This window comes from Micromys minutus (genome assembly GCF_963924665.1).
Source record: "Micromys minutus genome assembly, chromosome: 2".
Lineage (NCBI taxonomy): Eukaryota > Metazoa > Chordata > Mammalia > Rodentia > Muridae > Micromys > Micromys minutus.
In genome coordinates this window covers 47149538-47164272 of record NC_137971.1, presented here as the reverse complement: position 1 = coordinate 47164272, position 14735 = coordinate 47149538, and the positions used below count along the sequence as shown (strand labels likewise).

Genomic DNA, 14735 nt, shown 5'->3' with positions numbered 1-14735 from the left:
AGGATGAAGGGCAGAGCGATGGGTGGGGGGTGACGTGGCAATGACAGAAGCAGAAACTGTAATGACTGACGGAAGTGCTAGCCATTCGGAAGCCTAACCGGCCGGGCGCTCTGCATTTTCCCGTCCTCGGGCTTCGGAAAAGCACCAATGATTTTGTAGATCTGCCTGATTGGCTTTCCATTTAGCCAATCGAAAGCAGGCCTGGAGGATGCGTCGCGCCTAGAGCTTCTCACTGGGCGGAGTAGCATGACAGGCTCGAGAGAAATGCCAATGTCCGCGGGGTCTTCCGCAAGTGACACTTGGCGGCACCAATCGCCGCCCTCCTTCCCGGCGGCCGAGCCCTCCTTCCCGCGGCGGGGCTGGCGGGGCGGGGACGCTGCGCGGCGGCGGCTGAGGCGCTAGCCGTGTTGGGCGCTCCGGGCGGCGGCGGCGGAGCTCGTAGGCGGTTCCGGTCCTGTCTCTCCGGGCGGCGGCGGCTCATGGCGGCGACCGAACTGAGAGGAGTGGTGGGGCCGGGCCCGGCAGCTATCGCGGCCCCGGGCGGCGGCGGCGGCGCGGGTCCACCCGCGGTGGGAGGCGGCGGCGGACGCGGGGACGCGGGGCCCGGCTCCGGGGTGGCGGCCGCGACGGCTGCGACGGCCGGCGGCACGGGCCCTGGGGCCGGAGGAGTGGCGGCAGGCGGCCCGGGCTCTGCACCGCCAGCCGCGGGCTCGGGCGGTTCGGGCGCCGGGGGCTCGGGCTCGGCTAGAGAGGGCTGGCTCTTCAAATGGACCAATTACATCAAAGGCTACCAGCGGCGATGGTTCGTGCTGAGCAACGGGCTCCTAAGCTACTACAGGTAACTGCTTCCGGGGCGCCGCGCTCACCTGGCCTCCCGTTGTGCAGCCCACAGACCCGCGCTGTCACTCTCTGCCGGCCGGCTTTGCTGCCAAGGTCGCCCTGGGTCGCTGTCTGTCACCTGTACAGGTTGACATCTTGCAAAAGTCAGAACCTGCAGATTTGACACACTGCTCCGTTCCCCGCTGTCGCCCGCCCCTAGTGCCTGATCTGCCTCCATCCATGGGTCTTTCCTGTCAGCAATTGTTTGGAGAGCATCTGCTCTGCCATTGTATTTCCGCTACCACGTGGGTGCAATCGCTAATTCTGCAAGTAAGGCACTGTTGTGAGGCTGGACACAGTCAGAACCTGGGCACTGTCCCCCAGGAACTTATTATAGAAATATCAACTCCTAACTTTTTGTGTTCCAGTCTCTAAAATTTAATGTTTCTGATACACCCTTGATATACCTGCCCATGCTTACTCAATCCACACATTCAGACATCAGAATGCCACACACGGGGAGACTTTGGGATTCTGTCCACCATAATATGTCTTACCTCTCAAGCATGCGCTTACTTTCTCACTCTAGACAGTCCAGAATAGAGATGTATACGCTCTATCATGGCTTTTACTTTTGCCCCACCTCCTCTCACTGCCTTATCTAGCAGCCACCGAGCACCTTTTAGTTTTACTTAAGATTAAGTTTTATTAAAGGAAGATTGCATGTTTTTGAAATGATTGTTAAGGTTTCACAGTGCTTATTTTGGTATGGTTAATGTATACTTACTGTGAGTCATAGCATGGTCATAACATGTCACACTTTGGGGTGTATATTACTAGACAGGTGTTAAGAGGTGATTTGGGGATAGGTTGTAAGCTTTCCCAATGGCTGCATTGTGGCTGGATGTCTTACATGCAGCATTTCATTCAGTGCTCATAGCTCTCCTGTCTCCTTGGGAGTTAGGACATGTTCCCATATTCTTGACAAGGAAGCAGACTTAGCAGGGGCGGCTCTCCCAGGGTCTTGGAGAAATCAGGATTTGAAGCTACTCTTCATACTTTAAAACCTAAAACCTAGGTTCATGTTACATGAGCCAATTAGATACAGAGATAAGTACCTGAAACACGGTTTATAGAGTGTGTTACAGTGTGCTTCGTTGGAGAAAAGTACAGAAGTGTACTCTTAAGAGGAATTTGCTTAGTATAATGCCATTTCTGGTTGAAATCTCTTCCCAAAGGCCATCCAGTTTGGGAACCCAGGACACTGGAGGGAGGAGTGGCTCAGTCTGTATTTCTGTTCAATTTCACCAGTAGTTACTGTACTCTCAGGAGGTTGGGGGGGGGACAACGAATGACTCCCATGCACATCGTTGGCTGGGCTCTTAGATAGTTTTAAGGAAAGCTTGAAGACGAGGTGGTGGTTATTGGTGGGAACATTTTATCGCTCTTCACATAGAAAATGCCTTAGCTCATCCTTGATGCTTAAGCAACATAAGTTGTTTAATTGGTATGACATTTTCATTATTGTATTTGGAATTAGTTTTAATATAACCCTTTCTCCTACACATCTAGAATCATTTAAGAATTATAATATACATGTAAGGTTTTAGTTTGACTCAGTTTTTTTCATCTATTCAAGCTCATGTCTTGCTTTAATTGACTATTATTCTAAAGTTCAGTTGATTCATAGCCTGACTTGGTTCATAAATGTCTAATAACATTGATTCCCTGTATTAAAACTTGTACATTAAAGGCTAGATATGGTGATAACAAGTCTTTAATCCCAAAAAAAAAGGCAGAGGCAGGGTGGATCTCTGTGAGTTTGAGGCATCCTGGTCTATATAGCAACTTCCAGGACAGCCAGCCCTACAAAACAAACACAAACAAACAAAAATCTGTGTTATCCAAGGGCTTTAATAATGTGTGCTCTTAGGTTGGAGAAGAGCCTTTACTGCACATACATAAATGCAGGCAAAAGACACATAAAATACAGTAAATCTTAAAAAAAAAAATTAAATATTCCCTAATTGTTTCAGTCCAACCAAATTCTTGATTTATCCACTTTGCAGGATACCTGATTGTTTAATCAGTATAAATCTTGATCAGTGTTGGCTTTGGATATTAATAATTTAACCTGTTGCTGTTTCTTCATATTAGTTGCTGCTTTTACCTTTCCATGTAAAACACCTTCCAAAATATAACCAAATATGCCATTAGCCTGTCGTTGCCAAGTAGGATGGTCCCACTCACAAGCCAAGCAATCAACAGGGTCTAGTTTATCAATCTATTCATTACCCCTCACCCCAGAATTTCGGTGAAGTACATCGTACCGCATTGGCAGTTTATTCGTAGTAAGGTGCCTGTGATCCCCATCTCCTTCCTAGAATTCCTTCTCTGAATGTCATATGTCCAAAACCCACAGTCTCTGACGTGTGCCATTTCCTTCATAGACTCCAAGAAGAACAGACCTGAGCAAGCTTTTTTATCTTGTTTCTTTACATAGATGCCCCATGACATACTCTTATACAGAATCCCATTTCTCTCTGAAACACCTGTGGCAGTCTATCGTAGCTTTTCCTTCTAGGTTCTAGAGATTAAATCACTATTTCATTTGGCCTTTTCAGGCGAGAACTTTCTACCGGGAAAATAACTGTAATACTATAATGACTGAAGAACTTCAGTGCAGAATCTTTCCTATCTCTGTTCTACACATAACCGTAGGGTGTGTTTGCCTGAGCCTCAGAGCTCTGTGGTCAAGCCTCCCAGTGTGTCTGAGTGTCTGTTAACCAGCTGTAGACTTTATAATGTCTGAGAAACTTGGCTGGTGCCAGAAGATGGTGGAGCCAGAGGAGATCCTGGGAGGTGGTCACTGGAAAGTGCCAATAAGGAGGCCTGTGGTAGAAGGCCCAAGTACTAAGGGTAAGCTGGCTTTCAGCTGTGGGTCTGTAATTCAGCCTGCATTATTCATAATGTAACTGAAGCTTGTGTGGGGAGGTAAGAATAGAAAAAGCAGGGATCCACATTACAGTGTGGCAGGTGCAGGGCATGGAAAACGGCCAGTCCTTTGAGACCCTCTCTTCTACCCTGTGACCTGTTGTTACTGCTCATTAGTACGTTTGGGAAAGAAAAAGAAAGTTACACATGACAAAGTGAACAACAGCAGATCTGTCTTCTTAAGGGCAGTAAACAGACTTTCTCAAACATACTAAATCTTAGTGTCTAGGAAGGGTGTGTGCCACTTCTGGCATGTAGGAATTCTGGATGTGCCAGGTGTGTTTGGCTGCTTGGCTCTACTGCTTTGCACTGTGGCAAAGGACTTTGACCTCTTTATGTTCTGAGTTGGACAGGAAAACTGCAGTTTCAACATGAAGGTCCCTGGACACGGCCAGCCGTGGTGAAGAATGGGCACTTTCTCCACATGCTCAGTAGTGCTGGGGGTTTGATGTTTAATGTGAATCTGGGTATTTTATGTCCAGTGCTTCATAGCTTGTTGTCACCAAGTAGTGTTGTAAAGTTCAGAAGCTAGTCTATTAATAGAACTGTCAGTAGAGATTGGGGAATTTTTACACCCAGCCCTCTTGAGTGCAGACCTGCTGAGTCTTCTCTGGCTATTAATAGGACGGCTTAGGAGTTCCCACCAATAAAAACCTGGAACTTCAGAAACTATATTTTCCAAAAGATTAAAATGCCTGGTGATTCTTTCATGGTTATTCTTTCTTTATTGTAGTTGTTCTTATTTCTTACATTTAAGCCATAACCAATATTTAATAGTCTAATCAGGTAAGGTTTGCCTTTTATACATTTCTGCAATGTAATCCTAAGCATGGCATGCCAGTTCCCATTTGGGCTGATTTACAGTGAGGGGGTGGTTCAGTGTATAAAAATGGAGCTATTCTTAGAGAATGAGAGTGTCAAAATTTTTGTTGCACAAAGTTATAAAGTGTTTTATAACTCACTAAGTAGAAAGCAGTTTGGCTGCAGATGGGCATAGGAGAGCTAGGACTGCTCTATGCTTGGACTGTGGCAGTGGCTCCATGATTGTGTCACCTTTCAAAACTCAATCAGCTGTATTTGATTTACTGCTGAATTAATATTTCATACAATTCTAGCTCAGTAAAGACTATATTTTTAAAGGCTAATGGTAAGAGGAACAGTGGGGCAATAAACTTTGACTCACAAACAATGCTTATAAACTCTGAAAGCAATTTCCCACTACTTAAATTTCAAAGAGTTGCTTGAAGGAAATAAAACAAGAATTTGTTGTTTCCTAAGACTACTCAGTTTTCAGAGGCCCAGTGTTCTGAAAAGCAGAGCAGGGCCGATGTCTGTTACCTTCTGTTTAGCCTTTTTTGTCTGGTTATGGCAGGTCCAAGGCAGAGATGAGACACACCTGCCGAGGTACCATCAACCTCGCCACAGCCAACATCACTGTGGAGGACTCTTGCAACTTCATCATTTCCAATGGCGGTGCTCAGACCTACCACTTGAAGGCCAGCTCAGAAGTAGAGCGTCAGCGCTGGGTGACAGCCCTAGAACTGGCCAAGGCCAAGGCTGTGAAGATGCTGGCCGAGTCAGGTATGGAGCAGAGGAACACGGGCCTGGGAAACACAGCTTTTTACAACCCTGACTACAGTGTATGTTTTGATTATGTTCCATGCTTTAGATATTCCAAGCTTCTTGTTGTATGTTATTTCTCTTGAGTAGTGATTCTAAACTGAGTTCAGATCTGCATTTACACACATTTGGTATTATCTAGAGATATTTTTAGTTAAAATAAAGAAGCTGGGATATTACTAGCATATAGAGACTAGAAGCCAGAGATACTGCTCACTGCCCTGTGAGGTACAGACAGGTACAGAATCTCTACCCTCCAACAGAGAATCAGCTGGCCAAAGTTGAAAAGCCCTGGTCCTAAAGATATGACATACCAATTATGCTTAAAAATTTTTGTTTGAAATTTTTTGATTCAGGGTCTTACTAGTAAGTAGCATTGGATGGTCTGGAACCCTGTCTTTCTGCTGCTGTCTCCTGAGTGCTGGGACTAAAGACATTCTCCACTATGCCTAGTGCCTAGCCTGTGTTTTTATTTGTAATGTCAGTTAATTTTCTTAAATATTTGAGACATAATTACTTTAGTACTACCTCAGTATTAGGAATCTTACAACTTGTAATTGTAAGAATTGTAAAAATTATGCCAATTTTTCTTCTCTTGATTTTTTTTTTTTTTTCCTGACAGTCATGTCCCTGGCTGGCCTCAAACTCACTCTTGTCTGTAGTTTAAGTTGACCTTGAACTCCTGATCCTTCTGCCTCCACCTCTCAAGTGCTGGAATTTTAGGCCCAGCTTCTAATAACTTCTTATTTGATAGATGACCTAAAAAAACAGTCTTATCAGGCTGCAAAAGAACCCTGTCCTTGCGAAGGATAAGGTTTCAGTTCTCAGCATTCATGTTAGGAAGCTCACCAGCATCTGCGAGTTGTGCTCCAGGGGGATCTGCCCACCTTTGACCCATAAGGGCTTAGACACAAACCAGTTTAAAATAGTAAAAATAAATATTTTTTTAATTAGCTTTTTTCCCCCAAAAGAAAACAATAGGATTTGCCCTCAAGATATTAATAATCACACTGAGCTTGCACACTGGCAAATGGAGATGTCAGCTTTTGTTTGCCAGTTGCTTAGCTTAGTGCCTAATATCTATTAAGCCATGAGAGGAAACTTAATTGCTTTATCAGTTTTGTGGTGACAGGTTATGTTTTGACCCAGGTGCTGCCTCTGTCCAGCAGAGAGGACAAGTCTTTTCTTGTTTCTTCTGTTTAAGGGCTGATGTTAGCTCACAAAGGAGTGGCACTGCTGGGAAGACAGTTTGCAGTGACAAACTGTTAAGTACAAAGCAAAGAGAGTGAGAGGTACAGCCCAGATTCCTACTCCATTTATGATTTGAGAGTTCTTTTGTTTGCTTTTGGAGTTGCATTAGGGTCAAGTAAGTACATCATGAAGTTTAGCTCTCCCTTGGAAAAGAAAATTTAATAGTTTTTAGTGACATCGACTTTATCTGAAGAAGTTACTCTGCGATTCTCAACTCATTTTGCAGAGGACCTGCATGCCACCCCAAAGGTAATGGTGGATTTGCAATAATAATTTGGATTAGATTGGAGTTTTTAATGTTTAAAGGCTCATTGCAGTTCAGTTGATTAGAGTGCTCACCTATTATGCATGAAGGCTTTGATTCCCCAGAACTGCATAACTAGGAACGGTGATCATACCTTTCAGGAAGTGGAAGCAAGAGGATCAAGAGTTCAGGGTCATCCTTGGCCACATAGGGGGTTCAAAGCTAACCTGAGCTACATGAGAAGCTGCCTCAAAAAAATAATTGGAAGATCTAGGTATATGCTCTTAATTCTAAGAGCGATCTAGTTTTTCATAATATCCCCTCCTTCAGTGGATCTGAAACGTCAGTGTACATTAGGACTACTTTGGTCACAGTTAGAAACCCAGATTCTGGTCCAGTGAGATGGCTTAGCCAGTGAAGGTGCTTGCTACCAAGCTTGACAACCTGAATTCTGTTTCTGAGATTTGCACAGTGGAGGGAGAGAATTGACTCCAAAGATTATTTTCTGACATGCACATGAACCCTACAGCACACATACCCTACTCCCACCCCTATATAAAATTATAAATAAATATAATTTTAAAAGAAATTTAGGTTCCCAGACTTTGCGTCTCACCATCTGAATCTAAATGTCTAGGAATGTGACCTAATACTTTGCATGTTTATGATGTACTTTCAACAATACTTTATGATGAGATGCATCATGTAGGTCTTGGGCCACACGGTGGAACAGTGCTTTTCAAGCTTCCTAATGCTGCTATTCTTCAGTACAGTCTCTCATGTTGTGGTGACCCCCAACCATACAGTTATTTTTGTTGCTACTTCATGACTGTAATTTTGCTACTGAGTCATAATGTAAATACCTGATTATGTGACCCCTGTGAAAGGGTTGTTTGATTCACAGAGAGTTACAACACACAGGTTGAGAACCACTGTTGTAGAGGAATCCTCAGGAATGGCAAGCCCTCACTTGCTCAGAGTGCACAGACAGACAGACAGGGCTCCAACTTTCAGTCCTGATTCTAGAGGCAGAACTTAACCTTGGCATCCCTACAGATGAATCAGGAGATGAAGAGTCTGTTTCACAAACTGACAAGACTGAGCTCCAGAATACCCTCCGAACACTCTCCAGCAAAGTGGAGGACCTGAGCACGTGCAATGACTTGATAGCTAAGCATGGCACCGCCCTGCAGCGTTCCCTCAGTGAGCTGGAGTCCCTGAAGCTGCCTGCTGAGAGCAATGAGAAGATCAAACAGGTCAACGAACGAGCCACACTCTTTAGGATAACATCCAATGCCATGATCAACGTAAGTGAAGATGGTACTCCTCTGGCTCTTTCTCTCAGAAATGTAGTTCAACCCCTTTGACCTGACTGGTGAAGCAATGAATATACCAGGTCTTGTTTCCATCATCAGGTGTTTTAAGTTACATTGTGTTGCATGAAACAGAACCAGGTGCCCAGGTGGAAGGGGTGCTCTGCTTATGGCCAGAGGGGCATTTCATCTTCCGGGCGGTAGTAAGAAGCCCAGTGGTGCAGCCTTTGAGTGGCAGGGCATCTGAGGCTCTATTAGTTGGGTTCCTTTGTGGTTTTGCTTCTCTGCTCTGTTTTTTTAACCTAATCTGTCCTCTTGAATCCTTTGCACGGTTAAGTTCTTTTGCTTCCTTCCTCCTTGGATTCAGACCCTGCGTGGCTAAGGCATTCTGCATGGTGATGGTGAGCAGGGCCTGGCTCAAGCACTGTCGAGAACTTGTAATTCTAGTTAGTTCAGTGTGAGCCTTTGATTCTAGAGCACTCCACATGGGCACTAGAGACTGGGTAAACACAGAGCATTGCTGGCCTTACTGACAGATTGCTAGGTCTATGAAAGGAATACCAGGTTTTACAGTGCTGCTTTTCTTCTCCTGCTACCTGAGTCTCACTCAACGGGTTATGTTAACTCCCTTCACATAAAAAACACTGAAGGACATTTTGTAAGTGAGACGAGTATTCTGTGAGAAACGGTTTTGCAGAGCTTCTCCCCGATTCTAATTAAATGGGTTAAGTTACCTCATGAGTGCCAGATTTCCTTTGTTTAGGGAGTGACCGTGAGAACTAGTTTAGTTCCTATGGTGCCTGCACATCAAAGACCTTTTCCTGTGATGAATTTTTTTCTCATTTTGTTGGTTTGTTATGTGATGATAGTTGTTTTAACTTTTAAGTATTGAACACCTTCAGGACTTTGAATTACCCCAGCCAGAAAGAAGACAAGGTTTTTTTGCCTTCAGGATTTCAGGAAGGTTAGCCGTCTTCTAGTGTTAGTTAGCCACCAGCAGGTCAGTGCTGATGCCCGTGTTCAGTGACCAGGAAACCTGATAATTCCATAAACCAATGTCCCATGATAAGTATGTAGACTTTACATTTTGTGTTTTGTGTGTATGGGTGTTTTGACTACATGTATGTCTGTGCACCTTTTATGTGCCTATGAAGGCCAGAAAAGGGCGTCAGATCCCTGGGATTAGAGTTACTAGTGACCACAAGCCACCTTTATGGGGCCTGGGAAACAAACCCAGGTCCTCTAATTGTTATCATCTCAACTCTAACAGTCTTCTTTTTTTATTTTTCTTATTTTAATATGATTTTTTCCTAAATAAAACACTCCTGCTTTATAAAACTAAAGCCTTGCTTTTAGCCTTTTCTCTTGGAAGTTGACCATCTTTGTTCTTTGGGAAGTTATTCATCTCCAAGGTCATGTCAGGAATGATCTCTTAGAAGTCAGAGACAAGTTTTCAGGAGAGAATGGAGTTCCGTGGTAGAGTAGTTGGGCATACCATGCTCCAGGCCCTGCGTTTGATCCTCAGCACAACTCATACTGAGATGTCCAACAACTTGCTAGAAGTGAGCTGTCAACTGCAGGTGTCCCTGTCAATCTCATTGTTGCCTGAGCTGCACTTTCATCCTTGTGTGTTATAATAGCAAGGCTTTAAATGCAATAGACATACTAAAAATAAGCCAGGTGTGGTGACACATGCCTATTAATCTCAGCACCCTGGAGGCTTAGGCAGGAGAAACAAAAGATCAAAGCCAGCCTGAGCAACTTCATGTGTGACATACTAGACATAGGCAGTGCCTTGAAGGTGTTCAGCATGTACTGGGAGGGTTAGAGAAGCCGACATCTTAACTAAATAGTGAGGGAGAATGGAAGTCTGCCTAGAAACAAGGCAGTATAGATTTGGATTCCAGCCGTGTCATTATCTGCATAACCCAGGGAAACCCTACCCGTTCTGTGACCTTTATCTCTTATCTGTAAATGGTTGGATACTGGTAAGTAGATCTTTCATGGTAGTGTTGAAAGACTTTAGGTAATATATTTGATTCTGTGACCTCTGTTTCTTATCTGTAAATGGTTAGATACTAGTAGATCTTTCATGGTAGTGTTGAAAGACTTTAGGTAATATATTTAAAATGCTTGGCAAAGTGCCTGGCTGTGCTACTGTCTCCTGATAATTTCTTTTTTTAAATTTTTGAGACAGGGTTTTTCTGTGTAGCCCTGATTGTTCTGGAACTTGGGATGTAGACAAGGCTAACCTCCAAAATACAACCTTTGCCCCCCTAGTACTTATTAGATCAAAGATATGTACCACCATTTGAGTAGTTCTTGCCAAATTTTAATTATTATCAGTCTTATTAAAAGAGAATGAAGGAGAGGAATCGGAGGAGGTAGTGATATGGTGTATGTAGACCTGGTCTCCACCTCAGTCTGGGAACTGCGGGAGACTGTTGGAGAAAGGAGGTAGTTAGAGGTGAAGCTTGAGTGGAGGTTGAGGCGGTGCAGATTCAGATGAGTGGACTTGGTGGTAGAAGAGGCTGAGACCAGTCTCGAGAGCAGGCTGTCTGACTACTGCCCTACTGAAGGTGGCGTTCTAAGTGTTCCGTGTGGAGGGTGTGACTCTGAGCCTGTCTCTGTTGTTAGTCTTTGTTCATTCACAAAGAATGTAAAGCCGAGTTCGGTGACTAACTAGATAGCAGGAAAGAACTAGGATTTGAGGCCAGCCAGCCCCATTCCAGATGTGTGCTCACTGCTTATACTGCAGAGGAATGGAAAGAAATTACAGACTCTAGAGTAGTAAAGGACAGTCACTAGGACTTGATATTTGGATGTGAAGAAGGAAGCAAAACTGAAACAGAGATGCCCCATAGGCTTGGGCAGCTTGTAAGGCTCTAGTACCGCTTTGAGGTGGAAAAATTCAAAGAAAGAAACAAGGCAGCAAGAGAATGTGGTGAATCAAGCGTGAGACCTACTGATTTAGAAGTTACTTAGAGCCATTGAATAGTCACTTGGATATTCTGGTCTGAAACTCAGAGAGTCTAATTTGGAATCACTGATTTAGTAGCCATTGGTGGACCTGTAGGCAATTGTTGAAACCATGGGAGCAGACATTCTAATAGAACCTTTTAGTTTTCTCTGTAACAGGGAATACAGCTTTAAGCTTAGATTGGTTCCTTCCTTCATTTATTTATTAAGCAAACTATGAGGCTCCTGCTCTGTAGTAGGAGCTGGAGACCTATATAAGCTGTAAAATGTGTTTTAAAGTTGCTTGTGATCCCTTTGGAGAGTAAGAAACTCAGTCATGTGCATGTGTTAGGTAGAAGTATGTTGAAGCTGGTAAGGAGATGGAAGAAACAACTGGCTGGTTAGGAGAGTGGGTGCCACAGGAGTGCCATTTGTCCTTGGTCCTTAGAGGGAAGAGGGAAGAGCAGTGCAGGCAGAGTGAGTAGCATGTGCCTAAGTAGTTAGGGCTGCAGGTATGCTGTGTGCCCAAGAAACGATGGCTTCAGTGTGGCTGTGTTGTTGTGTCACCTGCTGAGTCTCAGTCCTCAGCTTTGGTTTAAATGTATTTAGTTAGTTTATTGGAAGCTGTTGTCATGCCCTTTGTCTTTCAGCCATTAGCCCCCTGGGTGCAGTTCACATGCCCACCCTTTGTGCTGCTGCCATAAATGCCTTGTCTGGGTTTGCTGCTCACTTGGAATTTGCTTGGTCCTCGTGACCAGGAAAATAGGAGAACTATGACAACAGTGTTCACTCTTTCCCGTTTGACCTTGATTTCAGCACACAGCTGGCTGTCTCTGATACTGTGGAATAGCAGGAAGTATTAAATTGTCATATGCCTTCTCATGTTCCCAGAATAAGGTAACTTCACGGGAAGTCTTGACTAGTTGAGGTGCCATAACTAATACTTTGTCTGTGCAGGCCTGCAGAGATTTCCTCATGTTAGCCCAGACGCATAGTAAGAAGTGGCAGAAGTCACTACAGTATGAAAGAGACCAGCGTATCCGATTGGAAGAAACTCTTGAGCAGCTGGCGAAACAGCACAATCACCTGGAGAGAGCCTTCCGGGGAGCCACTGTGCTGCCGGCAAACACTCCGGGCAGCACTGGGTCTGGTAAAGGTAGGACACTTAGCTCTTATATAGTGTTCTGGTATAATCCAGGACAGAAATTCCCCACAATTGGTAGCTCATGGATGCATTTGGAGCTGTTGATTTCTTTCTGCTTTTCTACTGTTTTCTGCCATTGTTGCTGTGTTTGTGGTCAGTATTTAAAAGGACCCACTGTGCCAGGCATTGGTAATATAACACAGAGAACAAATGAGGCTTTTCTCTTTGTAGATCAGTGCTGTTCTGGCAAAGGGGACATGAGCGATGAAGATGACGAGAATGAATTTTTTGATGCACCAGAGATTATCACCATGCCTGAAAATTTGGGCCACAAGTAAGTTGTCCTTGACTGTTGAAGAAAATGAACATGTGTGTTTACATGATGGAAATATTTCCCATGAGAATCTGAGCTGGTGATGGTTGCTAAGATGTGTGCTTTTTGTGTTAAGTAGAAGAAAAACTGTTAGCACTTATTGAATTTTCCAGAGATCCCAAACTTATACCCATTCTAAGTATGTGCAGTATATTTGCTATTGTGCTTGATAAAGAACTGGTGAGGACCAAACTTTAGTTCTCGTCTTTGTTCTAATTCTCCTCTGTTTTTCATCCATGAAGACGTACTGGTAGCAATATCAGTGGAGCCAGCAGTGATATCAGCCTTGATGAACAGGTAACTCTTATTTGGAAATTATCAGAGTCAGGGGATTTTATTTTGATACCCAAAGATTTTTCTGTGAAGTGCTAAGAGAAATAGAAACTCCTGTTGTTTGTTAAGCATGGGGGAAGGGAACATTATAGATAGCAGATTTTTTGTTCTTTGTGGCTCATTGAATGGCTTTGTTTTTGCTTCTAGTACAAGCATCAGCTGGAAGAAACCAAGAAGGAAAAGAGAACCAGAATACCATATAAGCCAAACTACAGCCTCAACTTGTGGAGCATCATGAAGAACTGCATTGGAAAAGAGCTTTCTAAGATCCCAATGCCGGTGAGGTCCTCAAATACCCAGACTGATACCCGCTCAACCTCAGTGGCACTCTTGCCACACTGTAGCATGTTCAGGCATGGTCTTTACTTCCATGCTAATCATAAACCATCCCTTTAAAGTCAACTCATTTAGTTCTGGCTATGGATCTGGTATGTTTCTAGATCAGTTAGAATTAGCTGCTTAATGTTTGGTAACATTGCAATCCCTGTGGCAGACAAGCAGGTAGGGAGGCAGGTGTGGGGGAGGCACAGATAACACAGTATCAAGTCTGTTTCTGAGAAGCATATGGTGGGGCTGAGGAGATGGCTTAGTCAGTAAAGGTACTGCCATGTAAGCATGAAAACCCACATAAAAAGTCAGGCATCAGTAGTGGCATTGATGTCTGCCTTGGTATTTACATGCATTCACCACATAGATACCCAGCATCCCAATCTGAAATAAAAGAAAGAACATAGTATTTAGTGTAGTGATTCATGCCTGTTAATACCAGCAGCAGGAGGAATGACAAGAGTTTGAGACTAGCCCAGGCTACATACTTTCATGCCAACCTGGGAGGCCTCCAACCCTTGGTAGATTTTTTTTTTTTTTCTTGGACAAAGTCTTTTTATTGGGGGATTTTGGTGTAGTGTCTCTTTAATAAATCTCTAGCATGTCTAATCAGGTGAGATAGTCATCCCTGTACTCCAAGAAGGTCCACTGTTTGTGTCTGGCAATGTTCTGCTTGCTTTTTCATTCTATAAGTATTTACTGAGTGTTTCCAGTTTGCTCAGGATAGTTCTAGTATGTCTCTTAGATAGAAGTTCAGTTTATAAAAAGAAACCCCAAGTTACATTAATTTGAATTAGAGGTCAGCAAACTAAGGCCCTTGAGCTGCCTTGTAAGCAGTCATAAGCTAAGAATATATTTTTTGTTTTTATTAAGATTCATTAAATCTAAAGAAATGCAAAAGAAATAGTTCATGAGGTTAATGTCCACAAATAAAGCTTTATGGGGACAGAGATTCTCATTCATTTATTTCTGTTTGTGCCTGCTGTCTCATCAGAGCAGTATTGAGTGGTGTGAGAGAGACCACCTGGTCCTGAAGGCTAAAATGTTACTCTGCAGCTCTTTACTGAAAAACAAAAGCAAAAACAAAACAGTGGGCATTCCCCTTAAACAGATTCTTATTTTGAAATCCAGAAGTAGATTGTTGGGTCTTATACCTACAGTGTTATGACCAAGTTTCTTTCTGTTTTGTAGCTGTCTACTTATGATTAGGAGCCTTAAGTCATAGTTCTGAAGTGGCTCCTTGAGCCTTCAGGGGGATACTTTGTAGTTAGCTGGAGGATGGACAAATAAGAGCAGACGGTGCCTTTTAAGGTCATTTCCTGGAAATTGCATAATCAATTAATCTCTTGAATCTCTGTG

The 14735-nt window shown here is 43.6% G+C and overlaps 1 protein-coding gene across 1 annotated transcript in view; it reads left to right on the top strand.

Annotated features, from left to right (window-relative positions):
* The first annotated feature begins 409 nt into the window (after positions 1–409).
* Positions 410–14735, top strand: part of OSBP (oxysterol binding protein) — a 29056-nt gene continuing 14730 nt past the window's right edge. The window contains exons 1-7 of the mRNA XM_080911897.1: positions 410–838; positions 5186–5394; positions 7985–8235; positions 12157–12355; positions 12575–12677; positions 12959–13013; positions 13197–13328. Coding sequence (XP_080768023.1) covers positions 480–838; positions 5186–5394; positions 7985–8235; positions 12157–12355; positions 12575–12677; positions 12959–13013; positions 13197–13328 — 1308 coding nt within the window. The 5' untranslated portion in view covers positions 410–479. The remainder of the gene's footprint in view (positions 839–5185; positions 5395–7984; positions 8236–12156; positions 12356–12574; positions 12678–12958; positions 13014–13196; positions 13329–14735) is intronic.